Below are 27,387 nucleotides of genomic sequence, written 5' to 3'. Positions count from 1 at the left end.
GAACTGAGCTCTTACCATGAACATTGAAGTTAAAATATTTTTTGGCACTTCCAGCTGTGTTCTCAGCAACGCACACATATCTGCCGATATCTGTTATTTGACTATTTAGAACCTAAAGGGAAAAATGAAGCAATTTCAACTAAAACTTTTTAGAAAGCAACTTGTCAATTTTAAGAATAAACAATCCATATTCTTCCTAGTTAATACCAGATAAACATAATAAAGAATTTTTGTATGTAGCATGGCTGATGCTGGTTTTTATGAGGTCAGTTAAATAAATATTTATAAAGATTTCTAATCAGAAAAGGCAATTTTGTACATACTGGCATATTGACTAAGAAAAGTCCGAAGTCCTTCTCCCACTTCCCCATCTATATCCCTGCCCATGTGACTACATCACTGGAAATTCCTCCCATCAGGAAGTAGGATAAAGATGTAGAATTTGTGTTGGCCTTGTGACCAGCTTTGACCAGCAGAGTGTGATGGATGTGACAGTGTTCTATTTCAAACCTAGGCCTTGTGCGCTTCCCCTCACTCATCTGGAAGCCTGCCACCACTCTGTGAGGAAACCAGGATTAGCTGGCTGGAAGGTGAGAGATCACATGGGAAGGGTCATCCTAGTTATTGCAACTGAGGCCCCAGAAACGTGCCAGAGCCCAGCTAAGATCAGCAGAGCCACTAAATTCAACCCATAGTATGTAGACACTTGAGTAAGCCTTGCCCAAACCAGAAATCACCCATTCAACCAGAAGGCTTGTGAGCTGAATAAATCCCTATTGTTTTAAGCTGTTCGAAGTGGTTTGTTTTACATAGCAAAGAGTTAATATAGTAGCTATGTTTTTAAATTATGCAGACATTTCTATCGATCTACATATCTTTTAGCTCTAGCCAACAGAAATATTTAAGCATTTAGTTAGAGGTTGTATGTGCATCAAATAGAAAAAGTCATGATGTTTAGAAGATACTTAGAGAATTCAAGATTATTTATAAGCAGTGAATCGCATACTTTTTTTTTTTTTAATAACTCCATGAGATATGTTCTGGGTTGGATTCCTTGATGCTTAAATTCTTGGGCCTACAGAACATCATTAATGTGTTCGAGAAATAATTTAAGTTGTGTCCTAACAAAAGAGTTGGTGTTATTTCTACAAGTACCTATCTTTCTTTTAGGACACTTGAAAAAAATAAGACATACCCATTAGTGCATAGTAATTCAGGATATTTGTATGGTTTCCATTATTATCAACTCTTTGCCAACAGAGGACAAATTTTAATCTACACAGAACTTTATACCATCTAGAATATTATCAACAGAAATATACAATAAAAAGATTATAATAATTCACTTATAATTTTATTTTTAACACAGAGGCCATATTACAGTAAATTTAGGTGTATGTGTGTTGAATGTACAGATGAATTCTGGAAATATTCACATAAAACTGTTAACAGTCGTCACCAGTGACAATGAGAAAAGAATGAGGAAGAATAATTGTATTTTATATGCTTTTTATGATGTGTTTTTTTCATAAATGGGGACTGAAGCCCACCAGGCTCCTCTGTCCATGGGATTCTCCAGGCAAGAATACTGGAGTGGGTAGCCTATCCCTTCTCCAGGGGATCTTCCTGACCCAGGAATCGAACCGGGGTCTCCTGCATTGCAGGCAGATTCTTTACCAGCTGAGCTACCAGGGAAGTCCACAAATATTTATAAACCAGTACAAATTATTTTTAAAAGCAAAAAGTCAGTGATTATAAAATACAAAGTCAAATAGCTATTTTAAAATTAGATTGTTTACTGTTACCTGAAGAATTCTCCCATTAGATAGAAATGTATGACGCTCATCTTCTAGCAAGGGCTGCCCATCTTTTTGCCAGGAACTCCGTGGTGTGGGACTGCCACTGGATGAACACTCCATCGTCACACTCTTGTTCACCAGCACGGTGACCTCTTCAGGGAGATCACCATTTGCTCCCTTGATAACTGGTGGCACTAATAAGTGATTGAAACAAAGAGAAAAGACAGGAAGCAAAGTCCTTTCTAAATTATTCTAGCTTTATGACAATTTTTAAAAGTTTGGGATAAGAAAGAAGCAAAAGTTGAAGAAGAATCCATGATCCTGATGTAACATTTTACATTAATAAATTAGGGTGCTGATAAAAATTATGTGAATTTGGGTTTATTTTTTTCTTCCCCACCTATCCTGGACTTCCAAAGTTTGCTTCCCATTTAGGTTAACACTGATTATTAACTTTCTGCACCACCCTCACAGACTCCCCTCCCCACCCTTAGGTCACATTATAATTTTTTTTTTTTAATCTCTGATCCCAGGTTGATGAGGGTGGGTGTAGAAAGCAATGATGAAGCCAAGTAGCTCCAACTTCAATGTTTGACTGTCTATCACACCCCTCCCCATGGTGGAAATGTCTAATGTTCTCTGTTTCCCATGGGCCCAAAATACCACCCAACCACTGTTTCTCTTATTCTCATACTTAAGGAAAGGACTAAATACATTTGACATGTGTTCCCACATATCCCTTCTCACCATCTCAAGGGATGGCAGTTCACTACCATGGAAGGTAGTGAACCCTAGTTGACCCCTCTTGGTTTCCTGACTGCATTTTTCACCTATTCTAAGACTTGCTCCATCAATCTTGTCCCTTCCTCCCATCTGCACACACACGAGAAACTTTAACCTGTCCCTGTCTGTTGGAGCATTTTCCTTGAACTATAAGCAAGTTCAAAACTCTCTTAAAGGTATTATTTCAAACAAGCTGTTATCCTACAACTCAATTTCATGTCTTCCTGCCTCTTCAAAATCTCCTAAGTGTAGTCTATATTTGTTTCCTTTTCTATATTTGCTCAGTATATATCCTTCTGTTCTGTGGTTGAGTACCACACCATACTAAAAAAAAAAATTGATCTTTTGAATTTCACCAATGATTTTTTAGTTTCAAAGCCAAATGACCTTTTTTAGTTTTCATTTCCTTAAATTTGCTTTGTTCATAGTGATGCTTCCTAAAGCCCACTTGACTTTGTACTCCAGGATGTCTGGCTCTAGGGGAGTGATCACAACATCATGGTTATCTGGGTCATGAAGATCTTTTTTATACAGTTTTTCTGTGTATTCTTGCCACCTCTTCTTAATATTTTCTGCTTCTGTTAGGTCCATACCATTTCTGTGCTTAATTGTGCCCATCTTTGCGTGAAAATTTCCCTTGGTATCTCTAATTTTCTGGAAGAGATCTCTAGTCTTTCCCATTCTATTGTTTTCCTCTATCTCTCTGCACTGATCACTTAGGAAGGCTTTCTTATCTCTACTTGCTATTATTTGGAACTCTGCATTCAAATGGGTATATATCTCTTTTCCTTTGCCTTCAGGTTCTCGTCTTTTCTCAGCTATTTGTAAGGCCTCCTCAGACAACCATTTTGCATTTTGTATGTCTTTTTATTGGGGATGGTCTTGATCCCTGCTTCCTGTACAATGTCACAAACCTCCATCCATAGTTCTTCAGGCACTCTGTCTATCAGATCTAATCCCTTGAATCTATTTGTCACTTCCACTGTATAAGTGTAAGGGATTTGATTTAGGTCATACCTGTATCAAAGGTGTAGTGGTTTTCCCTACTTTCTTCAATTTAAGTCCAAATTTTTCAATAAGGAGTTCATGATCTGAGCCACAGTGAGCTCCTGGGAATTCCAGCTGAGCTATTTCAAACCTTTAAAGATGATTCTGTGAAAGTGCTGCACTCAATATGCCAGCAAATTTGGAAAACTCAGCAATGGCCACAGGACTGGAAAAGGTCAGTTTTCATTCCAATCACAAAGAAAGGCAATGCCAAAGAAAGTTCAAACTACCTCACAATTGACCTCAACTCACATGCTAGCAAAGTAATGCTCAAAATTCTCCAAGCTAGGATTCAACAGTATATGAACCAAGAACTTCCAGTTGTTCGAGCTGGATTTAGAAGAGGCAGAAGAGCCAGAGATCAAATTGCCAACATCCATTGGATCACTGAAAAAACAAGACAGTTCCAGAAAAAACATCTATTTCTGCTTTACTGACTACACCAAAGCCTTTGACTGTATGGATCACAACAAACTATGGAAAATTCTTAAACAGATGGGAATACCAGACCACCTCTTGAGAAATCTGTATGCAGATTAAGAAGCAACAGTTAGAACCCTACATGGAACAATGAACTGTTTCCAAATTGGGAAAGGAGTACATCAAGGCTGTATACTGTCACTCTGTTTATTTAACTTATATGCAGAGTAGATCGTGTGAAATGCTGGGCTGGATGAAGCACAAGCTGGAATCAAGATTGCTGAGAGAAATAATAACCTAAGATACATAGGGGACATCACCCTTGTGGCAGAAAGCGAAGAAGGACTAAAGAGCCTCTTGGTGAAAGTGAAAGAGGAGAGTGAAAAAGCTGGCTTAAAACTCAACGTTCAGAAAACTGAACGTTGGCATTCGGTCCCATCACTTCATGGCAAACAGATGGGGAAAGAGTGACAGATTTTCTTTTCTTGGGCTCCAAAATCACTCCAGATGGTGACTGTAGCCATTAAATAAAAAGACACCTACTCCTTGAAAGAAAAGTTATGACCAACCTAGACAGCATATTAAAATGCAGAGATATTACTTTGCTGACAAAGGTCCGTCTAGTCAAAGCTATGGTTTATCCTGTGGTCATGTATGAATGTGAGAGTTGGACTATAAAGAAAGCTGAGCACCTTAGAATTGATGCTTTGCAACTGTGGTGTTGGAGAAGACTCTTGACAGTCCCTTGGAATGCAAGGAGTTCAAACCAGTCCATCGTAAAGGAAATCAGTCCTGAATACTCATTGGAAGGACTGATGCTGAAGCTGAATCTCCAATACTCTGGTCACCTGATGCAAAGAACTGACTCATTGGGAAAGACCCTGATGCTGGGAAAGATTGAAGGCAGGAGGAGAAGGGGACGACAGAGGATGAGATGGTTGAATGGTATCACTGACTTGATGGACATGAGTTTGTACATCTCCGGGAGTGGGTGATGGACAGGGAAGCCTGGCGTGCTGCAGTCCATGGGGTCGCAGAGTCAGACATGACTGAGCAACTGAACTGAACTGAAATTTGCTTTAGCATTCCATACTAAACCCACTTCTTGATAACATTTTCTATGCCTTGGATTCTATGATTTCATAGGTTACATAAACTCCTCAGATTGTTCCTCCTCTAATTTACTTTCTTTGTCTTGTCTCCTACTTGTAAATGATGCTACAATGATCTTCTTGATCTTCTACTCTATAACATTTTCTGTTGAAAAATCTCATGCCTCTGAATATCACTTGTTTGTGTACAACTTTCAAACCTATATTCTTAGTTCAAATCTCCCTCCTGTGTTGTAGTTCCATATTTCCAATGTCTCTTTCAACATCTTCCTGAGTATCTTGGTACCATGCTAAATTCGACATATCCAAAACAACACTGATTTCATTCTTCTCAAGTCATGTTGTTTCCCTAAATCTTCTATTTTTATTACTCTTTTTATAATTTTCTCAATCACACAGGACAAAAATCTGTTTCATCTTATACTCTCGGATAAGTGCCTACCGCTTCATATAACCTAATCACTTCCTCTATAAAAACTTTCATACCAACTGATTCCTATACATTCCCACTGCTACTTCTCTAGCTTATCTCCTTCTAATGAAAACATCTACTTTTTTCCTGCTTCTACTACCATCCCCTCTCTTTTCCCTTAAAGGTACAATACTTCTACTCTCAGTCCATGCATTCATAACATGTCTGTGTTCCAAGGGTGGACATATAAATTATGCCTTAGCAGTGAGGCCTCTTGGCCTCTGTAATTGGTTCAGATATGGATATGTGACTCACGTTTGGCCAATTAAAGCCACGGAGATCCAATTTTAGGATTTCAGTTATAAATACTGGGAAAGAAAAGCAAGCCAAGATAAAGTTCAGTGGATCTCTTCTGAGTCACAGAAGTTAGACATGATTGCTGCCTGGTAGTTTTCAGGTTCATGGATCAGTGATTCTCTCTCTCTCTCTTTTTAAAAATTTAAGCCAGTTTCTTATTTGATAGTTCAGGCGTACTAACTAAGGTGCTCTCAATTTGTATACGACAATTCCCTGGGAGAATTATCAGTTTCTGATTATGTCTCTAAAATGCTGAGTGTGACATCATGCAAACATTAGTCCCTCAAAAGACTTTTGAGTGAAAGAATGCATCATAAACACAAAAGAAACAAACAAACTCACAGAGTACACGAATGTCATACTGAAGGGAATCTTCTCCAGCCTCGTTCACAGCCACACACATGTATCTCCCAGCATCTTCTACTTTAGCCCGAGGAATTTGTAACACTCGCCCTCCTGAAAACAGATCCCAATACATATGTTTACTTCTCTAAATCTTAGAGTGAAAGTGGTCATAAACAGAGATATAACTTTTCAGGTCTAATGACTTCCTTACATTTTCTTTTAAGGCTCTTCATCCAGTGTTCCAGTGTTAACCCCACATACCACATTTATACCAAACAGTGCATTACTGAAAAGTGACCCAGCATATAAATGAGACCTCCTGAGAACTAAAGAGCTTGCGTAGATTTTCCTCAAGGGAGGAATGTTGCTCTATGCCCTGCTCTTGTTCCATGTGGAATGCTGTTATGTGGTGACTTCTTGCTTTTACATAAAATTCTAAACACATGTGAGAGGAGCCCAGCAGGTCACCAAGAGTCAGACATGACATACTGACTAAAGGATAACAAACAACAACAACAAAAGAAGTTTACACTGTTGGAGACAAGGACTGATTTGAGCAAATAATAGCCAAGGATATAAAAGGTATAAAGTATACCATTATACATATGATTTTCAAAGAATAATATATTTTCAAACTTTTCATGATGGTGTAATTTCAAACAGAGAAAAGTCACAATATTTATATAAAATTTTATCTATATTTATCAAGTATTTATATTTCAATACATTAGTTTGAGTTCTGTCATATATATGTACATATTAAGTTTTATTTATATATATATAAATATATAATACTCTCAAATGATTTAGAAAAAGATTACATATATATATATAAAATTTGAGAGCAAATTGTTAACATGTTTCCCCTTTACCCCTAAATACTCACAAATCTCGATTTCATAAAACAAGGATAATCCCTATATAATGATAGCATCCAGTCCCATCACTTCATGGCAAATAGATGGGGAAACAGTGGAAACAGTGGCTGATTTTATTTTTCTGGGCTCCAAAATAGTGCAGATGGTGATTGCACCCATGAAACTAAAAGACGCTTACTCCTTGGAAAGAAAGTTATGACCAACCTAGACAGCATATTAAAAAGAAGAGACATTACTTTGCCAACAAAGGTCCATCTAGTCAAGGCTATGGTTTTTCCAGGGGTCATGTATGGATGTGAGAGTTGGACTGTGAAGAAAGCTGAGTGACAAAGAATTGATGTTTTTGAACTGTGGTGTTGGAGAAGACTCTTGAAAGTCCCTTGGACTGCAAGGAGATCCACCCAGTCCATCCTAAAGGAGAACTGTCCTGTGTGTTCATTGGAAGGACTGTTGTTGAAGCTGAAACTCCCATACTTTGGCCATCTGATGCGAAGAGCTGACTCATTGAAAAGCCCCTGATGCTGGGAAAGATTGAGGGCAGGAGGAGAAGGGGACGACAGAAGATGAGATGGTTGGATGGCATCACTGACTCGATGGACATGGGTTTGGGTGGACTCTGGGAGTTGGTGGATGGACAGGAAGGCCTGGCATGCTGTGGTTCATGGGGTTGCAAAGAGTCGGACACGACTGAGCGATTGAACTGAACTGAATGATAGTATAATGATCAATATGTAGAATCAAGAAAAAAACTACTATTGAACCAGAGTCTATATTCAAATTTCATTATTATTATACTATCTTTTATATCTATTTTTTTCCTAAGCTCAGATCCAATATAGGATCACATAGTATATCTGGTCATCATTTCTATTTAGTCTCTTTTTTTTACTCCAAGATTCTTTTATTTGAGATAATGTTTACATACAATGGAGGGCACTGGACTTTAAATGTATAGTTTGATAAATTTTCACAAGCCTATTTGAATGTTTGCTAAAAGTAAATAGAAGCCTTGAAAATATTATTATTCCACAATTTAAACATCTCTTTTTCCATCATAAACCATGTAATAACTGAAATATCTTAAACTAATAATCTTTATGATTGATTTATGAGAAGTGCATTTAATAACTGAGTAGTAACTATTTGCAAATATACTTTAGAATTTATCATTAATAATGTACAGAAACAGAGCTGATTATTTCATCACACTATATAGAAAAATGGAGGCACTTGGAGCCAAAGACTTTACCTTGATAGAATGATTCCATAGTATATCTGATAATTAAAGGTGTTCTATCCTACGTCAAATTTTCAGCCTAGACTCTCCTAGCTTGAAGGTACATAGATACCAGTGGCCATAAAATCAATCAATTCGACTGGTCTTATGGAGAAAGGCAAGGCTACCCACTCCAGTATTCTGGCCTGGAGAATTCTATGGACTGTATAGTCCATGGGGTCACAAAGAGTCGGACACGACTGAGTGACTTTCACTTCACTTCAATAAATGAAAAGTACATCTGACAGAGATTCAGATTTTCACCCTCTTCCTAGCAGTGTTTACCTGGCAAAATCAGTACTCTCTCACTTGAGGTGAGAGGGTGGCCATCTTTATACCATGTCAGTGTAGGCGCGGGAGCAGCGTTAGTCTCACAATAGAGAGAAATGGGATTGTTGATGATCACGTCCTTGGCTTCACCTCTCCTGCCAGTATCCACCCTGTTTCCTATTTCCCAGAGCTTCTGGAAACTTGGAGGAACTACGGAGGAAAGACATGAAATTTTGGACTCATGGAAATGACAGTGTCAATCCATTAAAGAAAGAGCTTGGCTCGTATTTTCACAAGAGCGATTTGTACATGTAATAAATTAGACAATGTGAAAATATTTTCAAGTACTTATACACCTACCAACTCGGCCCATAGCTAAAATAAAAAGTAGCAGACCAAAGTCAGAGCCGGTTCTCCAGTGAAAAAGCAAGAGTATGGAGCTCAGAATGTTGTGCTCATGTTCTGCTTGCCATTCCTGTTCAAAGGATCTAGCACTTAGAAGATAGATTGTCCTGCTCTTAGGAAGGACCTACTCTTAATATAATAAACATGGCTAAAGAATATGATCATAGCAGGGAAAACTAATTTCAAGAAACCATTAAAAAATATTGGCTCAATAGAGCATTTCCCAATGATTTGTCTTATTAAGAAAGCCAAAGAAGTTATGTAGCCAAGATTAAAAATTGTATTAACAAAAATAAAGAGACATTCTCAAAGTTTTCTGGGTGAGAACCATGAACTAAGAAAATAATTTATCTTATTTAGTATTCACAATTCTACAAGGCGTTAATTTTAAAAGTGAAGAAAAAGAGGCTTAAAATATGTAGGTAACCCACCAAGTCACAAAGCTTGAAGGAGCCTAAGTCATCAGATTCCAAGTCTTACTACTTTAAAATCTGATATAATGTTACTTTGGCATTCTGATAAACTTTACAACATAACATTAGGGGAAAGCTAATGTAACAGAGAAGTATGTATTGGGTGATTCCAATTTATAAATAACATACAGATTTACAAAAATATATCAAAAGGAAACACACAAAAATAACAGAAGTAACCCTGAATGACAGGATTATTTTCTGCTTTGTTATTTTTTTGAGACTAAGTTTTCAATAATGAATTTATATTATTATCAACAGAAAAAAAATACTAAAGCAAACCAAGGCAAATCTCTTTGTCATTGCTCTGCCAAATCATACAAATGAAATTACATTTACTAAGCATATTAGTATTACCTTGTATATTCACATCAAAATCCAGCTCATCTTCACCTGCAACATTAGATGCTACACACGTGTATCGTCCAGTGTCAGATATTTGAGCCTCCTTGATTTGAAGTGTGTGTCCACCCGCAGCAATGGTAACATGATCATCTGATTTAAGGGGCTGTAATTCAATTATAATAATGTTATCATTAAGTACTCCAATAAATCCTCTAGGGGGCCATGCAGTTGAGAGTTTTTATGATTCTTTAACAAAAATTAAAATGTAGGTCAAATAGAAATACTCAAGACAACAATAACTTAATTTACTTTGAGTAAGCTGATTGTTTTTGAGCAATCATGTCTTTATTTATTGAAAATTGTAGTTCATGTAGTATATATCTGTGCTAGGTATTTCTGGGTGGTGCATTTATAAACTATTTATGATGAAAAATGTTCTTAAGGTATCATATCTATGTTGGAAAAAAAAATGACTTCAGCTGATCCCACACTGTAGTGAAGCATCTCTTATTATTTTATAGCAAATCTAGAGTTTTTTAAAGAAAGACTGAAGACATTAGCATAGCCTGATTAGATTTAAAAATCACTATTGCTCATTCAGAAACATCTTTACTTAATAAATGAAAAAATTTAACCTTGAGATATTTATATTATGAGGGTTTATTGATAACATTAGCTACATTTAATAGGACATTTCTCATCTTTTAAACATTCTGTATATACTAAATTCCCTCTTATTTCTTGAAAATTTTAGTTCTTGGCTCACTGTTACTCCTTCCAATGATTTTTCTCATAATTCTTGGTGGTTTCAAAGCCCACATAGACAGCCATCCAAATGCTTTGTGCTCTCAGCTCCTTTAATCTTTTTAATTTTTTTGGTCCCAACCCTCTCTCAGTCACTCAATAGGAGAGTTATACCTAGAACTTGATAATTATCAATAATCACACCTCTTCATAATCTCAGTTTCAAGTTCTCACCTTCTGACCACCACCTCTTAACTTTCTAACTCATTTGCTATAGCATCCCAACTCCCATAATTTTTTGTTGCCACAGGAGGACCCAAAATTCACTGAACTTGCAATCTTTTCACGATCACTCACTCTCCTCCTGATTCAGAGAAGGTCTATTATGGCACTCACTCCTTGCATAAACTTGCATTAAAAAAAAATCAACTCCTTTCACCTTCTCCCTTTATTTTATTTGCCTAGCAAAACCCTAACCTTGATTGATACCAGTCTCTGTCCATTCTCTACATCCCTGGGTCTACGCCAGTAACTGTCCTCTCTCACGTGCGTCATCATCAGTTGCTTTGTGCCCACTGCATGATTTCAGTCAGCATACAACTGTATAATTTCTGCATTAAAAACACTTCATTAGACTGCAGCCTAACTCCATATTTTTCTATTCTCTTTTATAGCCAGTGACTTTAAAAAGTTTTCTACATTTTCTGTCTCCATTTCTCTCCATCTCTTCTTGAATCCTGCAATAAGACTTTTATCATTTCTACTTGCCTGAAATGATATTGTCAAGGTCATCAGTGACATCCATGTGGCTCAATTTACTGGTCAGTTTCTTAGGCTTTATTTTACTTGATCAGGGGTATTTAACAGTTTAACTTGTCTTAATTTTGACAACTCTATTTCCTTATCTTTTGGGACACTTCACTCCCTGCCACACAACCTCAAAATGGAGGAGCTCCCCCAGGGCTTAAATCCTCGGACCTCTTCTCTTTGCACCTAATCTCACTCTCCCATAGATCTCATGCAAAGCTTGTGACTTATCTCTTTCCCTCACATCCTGCTATCACTTCATCCAAGCAACCAACTTCTATCTCTTGGACAATGGCAATAGATTCATTTCTGGACTTCCTCTTTCTTCAACCAGTAAAGAAGCCAATGCAATTTTTAAAAAATCTTTTAAGTCAGTTCATTTCACTCCTGTGTTCAAAATTCTCCAGAGGCTTTCCATCAGTATAAGGCCAATAGATCTGTAAGCATTATAATCTGTGTGCTGTTGCTCAGTCCTGTCTGCCTCTTTGCGACCCCGTGGACTGTAGCCCATCAGGCTCCTCTGTCCATGGGATTCTCCAGGCAATAATACCGGAGTTGGGCTGCAATTTCCTTCTCCAAGGGATCTTCCCAACCCAGGGCCTGAACCTGCATCTCCTGCACAGACAGGCAGATTCTTCTTCTTTTATTTTTTAATTGAAATTTATTTATTTTAATTAGAGGCTAATTACTTTACAAGATTGTATTGGGTTTGCCATACATCAACATGAATCCGCCACGGGTGTACACGTGTTCCCAATCCCGAACCCCCCTCCCCAGGCAGATTCTGTACCACTGTGCCACCTTAGCTCTTAGTATGATCCGACCCTCCGTTAATCTTTTGCTCTCACCTTCCTTTGTGTCTCCATTGATCGCTGCACTGCAGCCAAATGCCTCAGGCCCTCTGTCCCTTGCCAGTCTCTAGAATATTTTCCTCTCAGATATCTTATGTCTGCTTCCTTCAGTTTAGTTTCTTTGAGTTCAGCTTAAATATCACCTTCTCAGTGAGGTCTTCCCTAGATAAATAGGAGATCATACTCCTCATACTTCCTATTCTCTCTGAATTTTCTCTGTAACATTCACCCTTAAGCACTGTGTGCTTACTTTTTTGTTTAGTTTCCTCCCCACCCCATAAACTCCACAAAAGCAAAGATTTTTTTTTTTTGTCTCCTTTCCTTCATAGTGGTATCACCTGGATCTGAAATAGTATTTGGCAAATACTATATGCTTAATAAATAATTTGGGATGCAATGAACCATTATTAACATCACATATAAAAATAGTATAATTTAAACTTTCCATGTCAAAGAAAAATTTCAGAGCATGAATAAACAAATACATAGATTCTATCAAAACTTATAGTGGTTAATGCTGCTGATATTGTTGGTGGCTTTTCTCAAAAACACTGTTTTCTTCAAGCACTGTTGCTTATCTGAGAAATGAACTAGCAGAAGGAATGATATGGAAGATAAACCAAAACCAGTATTTTTTGTATACATTTTAGGGGACCAATTGCAAATCCTGAAAAATTTAGCAGTTTAACTAAAGCATCTTAATAGGATCAATTTCAGTCTGGATGTGAAACCAGTTTAACTGTTCATAATCGCTATTCCTAGTAAAATGCAAGATTTTGTCAAATTTTTATGTGTATATATGTCTGCATGTGTATAAAATGCAAGGAATGAAAAGGTTTTAGGTAAAATTAAAAATAAAATAATAACATTTCAAAAGAGAAAGGAATTATTTGATTCCAAGCAAACTCATATAGAATTGATATTGTTCATAAAGTGTGTTTGTAGTCAGAAAAGAAACTGTAAACAGAACTTGGTGGGAGTTCCATATTTTTTCCTTTTGCAATAGCTTCCAGATGAAATTTGCTTATTTTATAAGAGATGATTTTTTTTTCTGGCCACCAGGATTGCAAAATCCATCTGTGATATGAAAAAATAAATCTATATCTTTCTGCATCTTAAATTATGACTCTGACCTGAACATCTACAATTGGAATTTGACTCACTATTTGGTTGATTATGTGTAAAACAGGACAAACATCAGCTTAGCTATGTCACATCTGTATTAAGTAGAGTGTTAACAGCAGCTAAAAAAAAACCCTATTTTGGTCTTAAAACACTAGCACATGTTTTTAAAACATGCACAGAAGTAAGTTGAATGAGAAATAGTGTGTCATCTGAAAGTCAGATTACATAATTGAAGGATGTGTCTTTCCATGGCCCTAGTTACCTGTATTGGGCACTTTATCATCATATTTAGCTTTTTTCCTTCATCTTGAAATGTTAGCAATATTACCCTTTTGAAAAAGAGTTAAAAGTGTTTAGAGAAAGTTCTGAATAAACTTCAGTTCAGTTCAGTTCAGTCGCTCAGTCGTGTCCGACTCTTTGCGACCCCATGAATCGCAGCACGCCAGGCCTCCCTGTCCATCACCAACTCCCGGAGTTTACTCAGACTCACGTCCATCGAGTCAGTGATGCCATCCAGCCATCTCATCCTCTGTCGTCTCCTTCTCCTCCTGCCCACAATCCCTCCCAGCATCAGGGTCTTTTCCAATGAGTCAACTCGTCGCATGAGGTGGCCAAAGTACTGGAGTTTCAGCTTAGTACCTGTGTTATACTGATCATTCTAATCTGACTCAGCACTGTTTTTGTGTTTCTTCTCCACAGTTTGAAAAACCACAGAGCACAAAAATCATTCACCAGTGGGAAGGTGGCTGGATTTTCAAAGACAGTTGCTAGTGTATGTTAAAACAGTCCTTCAAACTTTTTAGTGATGAAATTAATATTAAAATTGTTGAATATGGTTCAATTTTTGTGTGTGTTTTTGCAATTTTATACTCTAGGAACATGGGATTGTTTTAATTTTAAGGTCACATTGATTCTCTGAGTCACCTGTGTCTGAGTGTTTTATTTTTTTAATTTAATTGACCATTTTAGTCTATAAAAAAACCATCAACAAAAGAAAAAAACTTGACTGGCCTGTCCATCCTTGTACCAGCTGAGAGATGCAGAAGGAATTGCATAGGCTTCACACTCCAAGGTCAGTGTGTTGTTTACTTTGATCTTCACTTCTCTAGGGGAAAGACCTGGCCCCAGTAGGTCCCCTTTATTGATTATGGGTGGAACTGCATAAACACAAATATTAAAATATTAAACATTAGTTCTTTAACTTTTCAGAGTTTTTTTCTATTTTAATTATTTTTATAATGTTGTGCAACCATTAGCACAATCTCTGAACTGAACTGAACTGAATCTTATTTTATTTTGGTCATGCCACATAGCCTGAGGGATCTTAGTTCCCTGGCCAGGGGTTGAACCTGTGCCCCCTGCAGTGAAAGCGTGGAGTCTTAACCACTGGACTGACAGGGAGATCCCAACATTAGTTCTTAAAATAGAATGCCATGGAAATCACAACGAGAACCACTTAAGAAAACAAGGAAATCACTTAGGCACTTGCTATGCTCTCCTTTCATCAAGGACCCAACTGAGCATTTTATGAAACGGCAGTGTTCAGACAGAGAATGTGGAGAAAGTTTTCTTTCTCCCCTCATCACTATAATACTGCCAGTGAGGTTACATGCTTCACAGAACAGTTAGTTTAGTTTGTTCTGGGTCCCCAAACACAGCCGAGTATAACCCATAAAATGCATTTTATTAGTTCCTAAGGGGAATTATTCAATGAACAAAAGATAATTAAAAAGATGCTTTTCCTTTTAAAAAAAAAAAAGCGATTGTACTCCTTATTAACAGTACTATTCTTTTTTTTTTTTTTTAATAAATCAGTGTACAGTGGATCAGCCCAAAGTCACTGACAAACTCATCTGAGGCTGCTGAATAGAGTATGTATATTTAAGGAACAGTTTTGAGCATGAAAGTACTTCTACACAGCAAAATTCAGAATAGGGTAATTCACAAGAAAAAACATAGAGGAACTTAAGAAAGTGCTACTGACAAGTTTTCCAAAATGTCAGTGAGCCGATTCAGTGGGCTTTTCACATCTTGAAGAAATTGAGGTCATGGGCACAATGTTTAATTCAACTTCCATCTTAATGAAGAGAGTTGCATAAGCGATCAACTTTAATGATGAATATAATTATGAACCCAGAATGAAAAACAGAATTGAAAAAGTTAGAAAACCTAGAGAAAACTTGGAACATAGTGTTCTTTCAGAACTTACTGTAGACCTTCACTTCATAATGCTTTATCATCTCCCCTGCCTCATTAGTGGCTACACAAGCGTATCTCCCAGCATCGTCCTCCTGTGCATTTAGGATCTGCAGAGTCCTGCCTCCTGAAAAGCAACAGAACACCAGAGAATCTCTGAAGTCACACTGGCAGTGGGGTTTGCACAAACCACAAGTTTTACTTGTGGTAAGTCTTACTATTAACCTATTTATTCTTCTCTATGCTGATTCTACAATAGACAAAAAAAAAAACAATACAGATGGACAAAATACAACATAGATTGGTAAGTCCTCAGTGGTCTGCTGTGCTAATGACGCTTCATGCTCATTCTGACCCTCCCCTGCCTCTTTGCACACACTGTAACTAAGGTTTTTATTTTTTTTTTTAGCATTTTTAAAATTAATTGATTTATTTTAATTGGAGGCTAACTACTTTACAATATTGTGGTGGTTTTTGCCATACATCAACATGAATCAGCCATGGGTGTACACGTGTCTTTACAAACAGGTCTTCTGCCTTAGTTATCTTCTTCCTCTCATCTACCTGGCCTATCAGTAAAGACTGATTTTGCTAAAACAACTTATTTAAATTTTTTTATTTGTTTGCTGTGCTGGCTCTTACTTGCTGCATGTGAACTCTAAGTTGCAGCATGTGGGATCTAGTTCCCTAAGGAGGAATCGAACCTGGGCCTCCTGCATTAGGACTGAGGAGTCAGCAACTGGACCAGCAGTGAAGTCCCTAAACACAGTTTTTCATTATAATTTTTCTTCCTAAAAATCTTCAATGATTTTCAATTGACTAAAGTATAAAGTCAAAACTTTTAAATCTAGGCATTCAAAACAAGACTCCAACGTACCTTTCTGATCTATGTCCTGCCTGCCCTCCTCCCTGACATATATACCTGTGAACACAGTCTAACTCAGGAGGGAGGTAAGGAGTATGTTTATTATTGCCTGCATGTAGACAGGGCATTATTACCTTGTACTTTTCCCACACTCGTCATTCTGATGGATCTGAAATCTCCCCTAACTCATTTCCAACCAACAAAGTTCTATAACTTTCTCGAAGGTTTGTTTCAAGTTCTGGCTATGACAAACCATTTCATGACCACTTCAGCCTATGGTGGCCATTCCTTTTTTCATTATTATAAAACTTGTCACTACCTCATTTATTATGCTCTATGAGTACTGATAAAAAATCATCCTGTAAATGCCTGCCAATGCAAGAGATGTAGGTTCAATCCCTGGGACGGGAAGATTCCCTGGAGAAGGAAACGGAAGCCCACTCCAGTATTCTTACTTAGGAAGTCCCCATGGACCGAGAAGCTTGGTTGGCTATAGTCCACGAGGTTGCAAAGAGTCAGATATGACTTGGCAACTACACAACATGACTATTCACAACCCATGATTATCCATGGATTCCTATTGTTAATGAACTTCCTTCCACATGTATTACCCCTACAAATTTCTTAAAGTTAGTGATCATACTTTTAAATGCTTTCTGTTTTCATACATACATATTTCCAAGTATTAATGAGGAATAACAAACTCTGTCAATCTAAATACTAACCTTCAAGGTTCAATTCAACAAGAAGTGAATTTCTACCCTTTTTGGTATTCCACATTATATTTAAGCAATTAATCACACTGTAGAATTTATTTATTTGCCTTTTATTTACTTTATTGGTCTTTCAAAAAGAAATTTTACTACCCTAGATTACAAGATTTAGAGATAAAATTAAAAAATTAGATAGCAATAGTACAACACCACGAACAATGTAAATGTTTATATAAAAATAGCAATGATTCTGTTTTTTATACAAGTAGGTGGCACAAACGCATCTTGGGTATCTGAAGTAAGCTAGTTACCTGGAAGAATACGGATATTTTGGTTGGATTCTAAAGGAGTTCCATTCTTAAACCAGGTGATGGTGGCTGGGGGATATGAATAAGCTTCGCAGACCAAAGATGTGGGGCTGTTAAGGATAACAGTGACGTCTTCAGGGCTGCCATCGCCATCAACACCAGCAATTATAGGAGATACTGAAAAAGATTTAAAATTTAATCCAAGAAACAGACTCAGAAACTTCTTTATCTGCGCAGGAGGAGAGGACATATAAAAGGGAATCCTAACACACTGCAGTGTGGACAACCATGGAAACAGCGGTACAGGATATATGGAGGACGCAGAGTATCCAATCCAATCTAAGGTGCGGGGCTGTGAGAGGACTTTCATCAGGGATCACCTAAAGGGGCAGATTTCAAAGTCAGCCTCAAAGAACTGGTACTGGTTAGAAGATGAAAGAAAGGAGAGTAGTAGGAAGCGGAGCACATTGGGAGCAGAGTAGCATAAACAATGAGGAGCAAGCAGGAAATATACAGAGAATATAGAAAATATACAGAGTTTGGACTCAAAAGGGTCAGTTTAGAAGCAAGAGAATGATAGGTACACTTGTTCCATAAAAGATAATGAAAGCTTTTCTTTTTCTATTATTTTTTTACATTTAAATTTATTTATTTTAATTGGAGGCTAATTACTTTACAACATTGTATTGGTTTTGCCATACATCAACATGAATCTGCCAGTACGCTTGGTAAAGGCATGAGAAAGAACATCAAAAGAAAAAAAAGACAGAGACAGAGAAATTGGAAAACAAACTAGATGAAATAGGAGCACTGAATGTGAAATAGAAAAAGTGAAACACACTAGATAAAAGTAGAAGATCACCATATAGTCCTGCTGTTTTTAAACATGGTTGCTCATTAGAAACACATCTGGAGCTTTGGAGGAAAAAAAGCAATACCTGGGGATTTGTATTTTTCAAAAAAGCTTTCATATACGTGTGTGTGTGTGTGTGTGTGTGTGTGTGTGTGTGTGTGTGTGTGTTCGTAAGCATGTACGCGCACTCAGTCATGTCTGACTTTTTGTGACCTCATGAACTATAGCCCGCCAGATTCCCCTGTCAATGAGATTTTCCAGGCAAGAATGCTGGAGTGGGTTGCCATTTCCTTCTCCAGTGAACTAAACTCATGTCTCTTACATCTCCTACATTGGCAGGCAGACTTTTCACTGCTGAGCCACTTGGGTAAGCCATATATATATACACATATATGTATACATGTATATATGTGTGTGTATATATATACATATATATATACTATACATATATATAGTATGTATAATATGTATTTTTTAGAAAAATTATGAAATTTTGCCTAGCTAAAAAATGTATGACATTTTGATTCTATTTGTTTGAGTTAGTGTGAATAGAACGCTAGATTTCTAATTTATATTCACTCAAAATTTTGATATAGTTCCATGTGTTCTGGCATCTAGTATTACTGCTAAAAGTCTAAAAAATTTATCATCTTGGTGATTAAAAACAGTTTGAATGAGGTTTGAAACTTTAATCCAATTCTGAGAATATGCAGAAATATTATTTTGTAAAAAAAAATAATAATAATAATGAGGGCCTGCTCTGTGTGTTGGAGAAGACTCTTGAGAGTTCCTTGGACTGCAAGGAGATCCAACCAGTCCATTCTGAAGGAGATCAGCCCTGGGATTTCTTTGGAAGGAATGATGCTGAAGCTGAAACTCCAGTACTTTGGCCACCTCATACGAAGAGTTGACTCATTGGAAAAGACTCTGATGCTGGGAGGGATTGAGGGCAGGAGGAGAAGGGGACGACAGAGGATGAGATGGCTGGATGGCATCACTGACTCGATGGATGTGAGTCTGAGTGAACTCCGGGAGTTGGTGATGGACAGGGAGGCCTGGCGTGCTGCGATTCATGGGGTCGCAAAGAGTTGGACATGACTGAGCGACTGATCTGATCTGATCTGATCTGAACTAGAGCAGTGGAGAAAGGAACAGAGAGGAGGGGACAACTAAAGAAGGATTTAGAAAACCAACTGTCAGGACTTGATGATAGAACTTAAGGGGCTAAGAAACCAAAGTCAAAGGTAACTTCCAATTTTCGTGCTTGGGAATGAACCTAGGTAAATTGCCCTGAGGAAAAACAAAGAGAAAATATGGAAAGACCTGCACATTCAGGAGGGGAAGATGGTTTGTTCAGTCTGACTAAACGCTTGTGAGAATTCCAGGTAGAAATGTCCAACAAGCAATTGTATATAGAAATCTGAACCTTGGGAGAAAGATCTGGGTGGCAGGTATGGATTTTATAAAGTCTCCAGTTGATAGGAAATGATAATTAAACCTCTGGGAATTAAATTTGTTACCTGATGAGACTACAGTAAAATGAGCAATGAAATAAGGATGAAACATAAGGGGACCTAACATTTAAGAGATGGATTAAGTAAGAGTTCATAAAGGAGAGAGAAAGATAGCAACCAAAGGTGTGCAAGGATAACTAGGGAAGGACAGTGTCCAGGAGAAAGGGATACATCATTTAGGGATCCAACCATGAACATAAGAATTGAACAATGTTTGATCTAACAGCAGGTAGTCTTACAACAGTAGTATCAAGAATTGTGTGGGCAGAAGCTTGTTTTTAGTGGGATAAGATGGATAGACGGAGTGTTGACTATATGAAGTGATGGAGGCAACAGAAGATGAAGCTGGAGGTAAGGCAGACAATGGGTATGACTGACAGACCAAAGAAGTGGGACAAGATACAGGATGAAGGGCAGAAGCAGTAACTGTGAACAAAAAGGATAATTCACCCTCTAGGAAAAGAAAGGGTAAGAACACTAAATTATGGCTGGGTAGACTAGAACTTGCAAATACACACTTAAATAGCCTTAACTTTTTATGAAGTTGATGAAAAGAAGACTTTGATTCAGATCCCTCATCTTCAATGAATGAATGAGAATGGCAAGAAATAAGCAACCAGAAAGCGAGTAGGAAGTGGAGGAAGGAATATAGTCAGATAATATAACTTGAGATGCCTGTGATAAAGAATAAGTGATCCCCACTGGAGAGAATCCCCAGGGAGCTGATGTCTCCTGGGAAGAGTCAGAGTTCAATTACTGCAAGGAGCTGGAAAGAGTTTGAAATCTAGTTTCCAGAGGACAGGGGTAGGATCTGGACATGAGCCAGTACTGGGAGGTCAATCACTGGTGGGAGGAAGGGGTCATGAGGAATTTAGAGATCTAAGAGAAGCAGCAGGCTACAGCAGCGGGGAGGAAATCCCGGGCTGGGTATTTGACTTTCAAACACTGATGGGCATGCAGGGAAGATGAGTTTGTTACAGGACAATTGGCTCACGAACTCTCGTTGTTATTGATTCAGGTAACAGGTGCTGGGGCTATATTTTTTCAAGATAAAAACAGCTTTGCCTTAGGGAGTTTATATTTTATATAAGTATTACTTATATATAGTATTCATTTAATACTTACTTATACATTATCCAGTATTCTGACTTAGCTTTTCTGGCTGACATGTCTCTTCTACTCAACTAGACTGTAAGCTGCCTGAGGACTGTATCCTGTATGAGACTAGCTATTCCACTAGTCTAGCCAGTAACTATCATAACATACAAGTAAAGAAATTAAAAAATAGCAAGAATTTGCATCCTCAATTATAGTCAGTCTGTTTTAGTAGAATGAAACACGTTTTGATATCAGTAATCAAATGCAATATATTTAGGTGGTACACTTTAAATTTCTAATGTGAGCAGAAATCTGGACTCTATTTTAATGTTATTTTTGAGAAATAAGTATAACTTTAACGCTGCAGAAACTGAACATACAGTTATTTAACTATTCTTAGACCATTTGTTTTCATGGTATAGTTTTTCTTGTGTTCAAAGGGCTTGATATTCAAATGTACAAGTGATCTGTGTTAAATGAGAAGGAAGCCATTTGAGATTTAAAACCTACACTTGTGGTCTCAGTGTATGTTTTAACCTGGGAATCTTCACAGCTCATCACGGACTCAATATAGAATTTACACATTGCACATTAATCTCAAGGGGAGGGAATTTATCTAGGAAAAAGAATCATTAATCAAATGGTAAAAAACCAAAAATTGCAATTTCCAGGTAATTTACTGCACATTAGTACCCTCTAAGATTTTTTAGGTATTAATGAGTTAGCAAACAAATAGATAAACACACATAAAAACAGAGGAGCAGCATGTTATGTGAAGGAAAAGAAAATCTACAGCAGTCGCCCACCCCAGTAGGAGCAGCCCCCAGTACTGATATATAAGTTAGCAAAGGGAAGAAGAGATGATGTGTTTTAAGACAGAGGAAACACATTTCTAAAATAAAAGCATTTTAATGCTGTTTTAACCCTTCAGCCTCACAAGGGATTGTGTTAATTCATTATCACTCATGAGCAAGCATAAAATTTTCATGAGCTTGTCCACATTTATTCTTCATCTTAGTTACCAACAGAGATTCCAGTATGTACAATTACCAATAATGGCAGACTCCCCCAAAGAAATGATAAAATATCTCACATTGAGCTCCTTTCATTGTTAACCTGCTTCTCTTTTACTAGTATTTGTTTTTCCTTTATTACTATTTATCTAATGTATATCTTATTCATAGTTGTGCTTGGTACAAAACACAGTCCTGGAAACGGTAGGTATGCCAAATGGAATGAATGAATGTATAAATTAATTAATGAAAGAAAATAAGCAAATGTACACAAGCTCTGGTCCAGGTAGAAATACTAACTAAACAATAAAAGAAGGGAATTGAACTTGTTGCCATGGCTGATTCGTCAAGATTTGAAGCAATGCTTACACCTACCCAACACATTAAGACTGAAACTTTTGCTCTTGTCACCAGCTGTATTAGACGCCAAACATGTGTATCTTCCGGTGTGTGACACTTGGGCATTCACAATTTGAAGAAAACGGCCACCAGACATAAGATGATGAGTGTCATCTTCTTTCAGGAGCTGACCATCTTTATGCCATGTTATTTCTGGTACTGGATTCCCTGTAACAAAAGACATTTCTGAGTGCTGGCTAATTATCACGTCTACAATTGGTAACTAAAAGGATGCATTTTAAACAGTGCTGCAATGAACATTGGGGTACATGTATCTTTCCACATTATGGTTTTCTCTGGATTATACTCCAATACAAAATTAAAAAATGAAGAAAGGGATGCATTTTTCATTCATTTCCCTTTTTAATTATTCTACTTCTAAAAGAATGGAAAGCTATTCATTTTAAAATAAATTTGCAAACATAAGTGAATTTACAATAATAATCATGCTTATATTTTTAAAATCTACAAGTGAAATAGTTATATTAGTCTTTGTGTTTAACTAAATTTATACCATACCTTGGGCTTCCCTGGTGGCTCAGATGATAAAAAATCTGCCTGCAATGCAGGAGACCTGAGCTTGATCCCTGGGTTAGGAAGATCCCTATGGCTACCCATTCCAGTACTCTTGCCTGGAGAAGTCCATAGACAGAGGAGCCTGGCAGGTTACAGTCCATGGGACTGCAGAGTCAGACACATCTGAATGACTAACACACACACACACACACACACACACCCTATACCTTAGGTTATTACAATTAAATATTTTCATAATAAAATACATTTAAAAAAGAATGGAGCATGCATTTTTACTAAAATTGTTACTCATGAATACCTTTATATGCATATTAAATTTCTAAAGAAGATTTTATATTTTTGAGGGAAAGCTGCAAATAAGGAAAGCCTTTAATTAAACAATTCAACAAGCAGGTATTTTGTGTTTATACCAGGATTCTAGCATAGATATATAGATAGGTAGAAATACAGAAATACATAGTACTATTCCTTTAATATTTATAGCCTTTAGAAAAAATACCTTTCAAATTTTAATGGGACTTTTAAAAATACTGTTTTAAATTGCTCAGATTTTTTATTTTGAAAATGTAGAACTATAAAAACAAGTTCTGTTAGGAAAGTGGACTAGGATGATATATTAAGGCTCAACTGTATTGGCAATGAAGTCTGTTCTATAGCCCTAACAGGGCAAGAAGGCAAACTCACAGGTTCACCTAACTGCTGAGTATAGACACATGGCACTCCATGTCCTGACCTCACATTTCAGGAAAAGACAGTGGGCCTCACCCAAATAGAGACCCTGACAGAAAGGCCCATCTGTGCAAGCATGCTACCAGCTAACCCAGACAGAATCCCAAGTTGAGTTGCATGGTGAAGAACTATCTCTGCTGAAGCAAACCTTTAAAGTCTGGAATTGGAGACCCTCAAGTGTGCAGACACCACTGCAAGGGATTGGTTAAACATGACACTTCATAAGAAACTAATAAAGCCCCAATAACAAAACAATTGACCCTAAAAATGTGGAGACCTATGAATAATCCTCTTAAAGAAGACTAGTAAACAAAGTTAAGAAAATAATGCATGAGAATGAAAATGAGAAGTTCAACAAAGAAATAGAAACCATAAAGAAAAAACAAAACCCCCACAACCAAACAAACAAATCCTAGGGCTAAAGAATACAATGACCGAACTAAAGAATTCAAAAGAAAGCCTCAACTTCAGACTTGACCAAGCAAAAGAAATAATCAGTGAACTAGAATATTGGAAGTTATCTAATCAGAGCATCAAAATGAAAAAAAAGAATAAAGAAACATGAAGAAAGCCTACAGGAGTTAGGAAGTACTATCACCAAAGCAATATACACATTATGGGAATCCCAGAAGGAAAAGAGAATGAGAAAGCAAGAGAAAGTATATTTAAAGTGATAATGTCTGAAAACTTCCCCAAATAGACATTCACATTCATGAGCCCCATAAGATCCCAAATAGGTTGAACTAAAAAGGGCTACATTTAAATACATTATAACTACATTTTGAATGCAGTAAGAGGAAAGCAACATATCACACACAAGGGAACTCCCGTAAGTAAGAGTATAGGCAGATTTCTCATAAGAAACTTAGAAGGCTAAGAGAGACTGGCCTAAGATACTCTAAAAAAAAAAAAAAAAAACCAAAAGCCAGTCAACCAAGAATACTAAAGCTGAAAAAATATGAATAAGAGGTTTTCCCAAGCAAACAAAACCTGAGAGTAACAAACAAAAACCAAAACCACCACCAGACCAGTCTTCTAAGAAATTAAACATGGCATTCTTAAACGGAAATAAATTAGATATTAGAGCAGAAATAAATAAAATCAAGTACAAGAAAACAACAGAAAAGATATAAAACTAACAACTGGTTCTTTGGAAAAATAAAATTTATAAACCTTTAGCTAGACTAAGAAAAAAAGAGAGATGAAAGAGCATCAAAATAAATAAGATTACAAATAGAAGAGGAGACATTACGACTGCTATCACAGAACTACAAGAATCATAAGAGACTACTCTCCAAAATTATAGCCAACGAGTTGAACAATCTAGGGGAAAAGGAATAAATTCTTAGCAATATAAAACCTGCCAAGACTAAACCATGAGAACACAGAAAATTTTAAACAGACCAATTACTAGTAAGGACATTAAACCAGAAATCTAAAACCTCCCAAAAGGGAAAAGCTGAGACCAGATGGTTTCAGTGATAAATGTTACCAAATCTTTAAAAAGGAACTAACATCAATTCTTCCCAGACTCTTTAAAAAATTGACAAGGGAACATTCCCAAACTCATTTGAGAAGGCCAGTATTACCCTGATACCAAAGTCAGGTAAGAAAGAAAACTACAGGCCAATATCCCTGATGAATACAAAACAAAAATTCTCAAAAAAAAAAAAAAAAACAACTAGAAAATGGAATTCAACATTAAATTAAAAGGATCATGTACCATGATCAAATGGGATTCATCCCTGGGATTCAAGGATGGTTCAAGACACACAGAAAATATAATATATCACATCAACAGAATGAAAGATAAAAATCATATATCCATATCAGTAGATACACAGAAGCTTTTGACAAAATTCAACATCTGTTCATGATTTTAAAAAAATCTCAACAAATCATATATAGAAGGAACATTCTTCAATATAAAATAGGCCATATAACAACTCTGCAGCTAACATCATACTGAATGGTGAAAGAGTAAAAGTTTTTTCTTTAAGACCAAGAATAAGATGGGAGTGCCCATTCTCACCATTCCTATTCAACACAGTATTAGAAATATGAGCCATATAATCACACACAAAAAAGAAAAGGCATCAGTATTGGAAAGGAAGAAGTTGTCTCTGTTTGTAAATGGCATGGTTATAGAGAAAATCCTAAAGATTCCACCAAAAAAAAACCTATTAGCTTTAATTAACAAACTCAGTAAAGCTTCAGATACAAAATCAAGATAAAAATCAGTAGCATTTTACACACTAACAACAAATTATCTGCAAAAGAAATTTAAAAAAATCTAATTTACAATAGCATCAGAACCAAAAAAAAACTTAGGAATAAATATAATCAAGGAAGTGAAAGATCCCTACATTGAAAACTATAAGACATTGATGAAATAAATAAAAGAAGACACAAATAAATGGACAGATATCTTGTATTCATGGGCTGGAAGAATTAATATTGTTAAAATGTCCATATTACTCAAAGTTATTTATAGGTCCAATACAATCCCTATGAAGATTTCATGGCATTTTTTTAAACAGGTACAGGAAAAAAAAAAATCTTAAAATTTGTTTGGAATTACAAAAGATCCTCAATGGCCAAAGCAATCCTGAGAAGGAAGAACAAAATGAGAAGCATCACATATCCTCAGTTAAAACTATATTACAAAGCTCCAGTCATCAAACCAGTAAGGTATTCCATAAAAAAGACACACAGACCAATGGAACAGAATTCTAAATGGAAAGAAACTGATACATACACAATCAGGAGGGTTGCTGCTGCTGCTGCTAAGTCACTTCAGTCGTGTCCGACTCTGTGCAACCCCATAGATGGCAGCCCACCAGGCTCCTCCATCCCTGGGATTCTCCAGGCAAGAATACTGGAGTGGGTTGCCATTTCCTTCTCCAATGCATAAAAGTGAAAAGTGAAAGTGAAGTCGCTCAGTCGTGCCCGACTCTTAGCGACCCCATGGACTGCAGCCTACCAGGCTCCTCCATCCATGGGATTTTCCAGGCAAGAGTACTGGAGTGGGGTGCCACTGCCTTCTCTGTCAGGACGGTTAAGAATACTCAATGGAAAAAAACAGTCTCCTCAATAAGTTGTGGTGGGAGAACTGGATATTCACATGCAAAAAGAAAAACTAGATCCATATCTTACACTACTCACAAAAATTAACTTGAAATGGATCAAAGACTTAAATGTATGACCTGAAACCCTTAAACTCCTGAAAGACAACGTAGGGACAAAGCTCTCTGACACTGGTCTTGGCAATGATTTCTAAGATATGACACCAGAAGTATAGGCAACAAAAGCCAAAACAAACAAACAGGACTATATCAAACGAAAAAACTCTATACAGCCAAGAAAACCATCAACAAAATGAAATGGCAACTATAAAATAGGAAAAATATTTGCAAGCCACTATCTGATAAAGTGGTTAATATTCAAAATATGTAAGGAACTCATATAACTCAACAGCAAAACACACACACACACACAAACATACAAAGGATCCAATTAAAAATTTGGCAAAGGGCCTGAATAGATATTTTTGCAAAGAAGATATTCAAATGGCTGACAGGTACAAGGAAAGCTGTTCAATGTCACTAATCATCCAGGAAAAACAAATAAAAGCACAATGAGATAGCACTTTACACTTGTTGGAATAGCTATTACCAAAAACATAGGAGTTACAGATGTAGAACATAAACTTA

At 36.8% G+C, this 27,387-nt stretch overlaps 1 protein-coding gene across 3 annotated transcripts in view; it reads right to left on the bottom strand.

Moving 5' to 3' along the window:
• The window catches only part of HMCN1 (hemicentin 1), a 540,104-nt gene that overhangs the window by 134,748 nt on the left and 377,969 nt on the right, over window positions 1-27,387 (bottom strand). For all 3 annotated transcript variants that reach the window (XM_010813560.4, XM_024976236.2, NM_001192537.3), the window contains exons 49-57: window positions 22,385-22,576; window positions 17,535-17,708; window positions 15,659-15,772; window positions 14,461-14,606; window positions 9,935-10,085; window positions 8,715-8,909; window positions 6,273-6,386; window positions 1,806-1,993; window positions 16-112 (exon numbers count right to left, since the gene is read on the bottom strand). In XM_010813560.4, coding sequence (XP_010811862.2) covers window positions 16-112; window positions 1,806-1,993; window positions 6,273-6,386; window positions 8,715-8,909; window positions 9,935-10,085; window positions 14,461-14,606; window positions 15,659-15,772; window positions 17,535-17,708; window positions 22,385-22,576 — 1,371 coding nt within the window. The remainder of the gene's footprint in view (window positions 1-15; window positions 113-1,805; window positions 1,994-6,272; window positions 6,387-8,714; window positions 8,910-9,934; window positions 10,086-14,460; window positions 14,607-15,658; window positions 15,773-17,534; window positions 17,709-22,384; window positions 22,577-27,387) is intronic.

This window comes from Bos taurus, chromosome 16, assembly GCF_002263795.3.
Source record: "Bos taurus isolate L1 Dominette 01449 registration number 42190680 breed Hereford chromosome 16, ARS-UCD2.0, whole genome shotgun sequence".
NCBI lineage: Eukaryota > Metazoa > Chordata > Mammalia > Artiodactyla > Bovidae > Bos > Bos taurus.
This window is presented reverse-complemented; position numbering and strand designations above follow the sequence as displayed.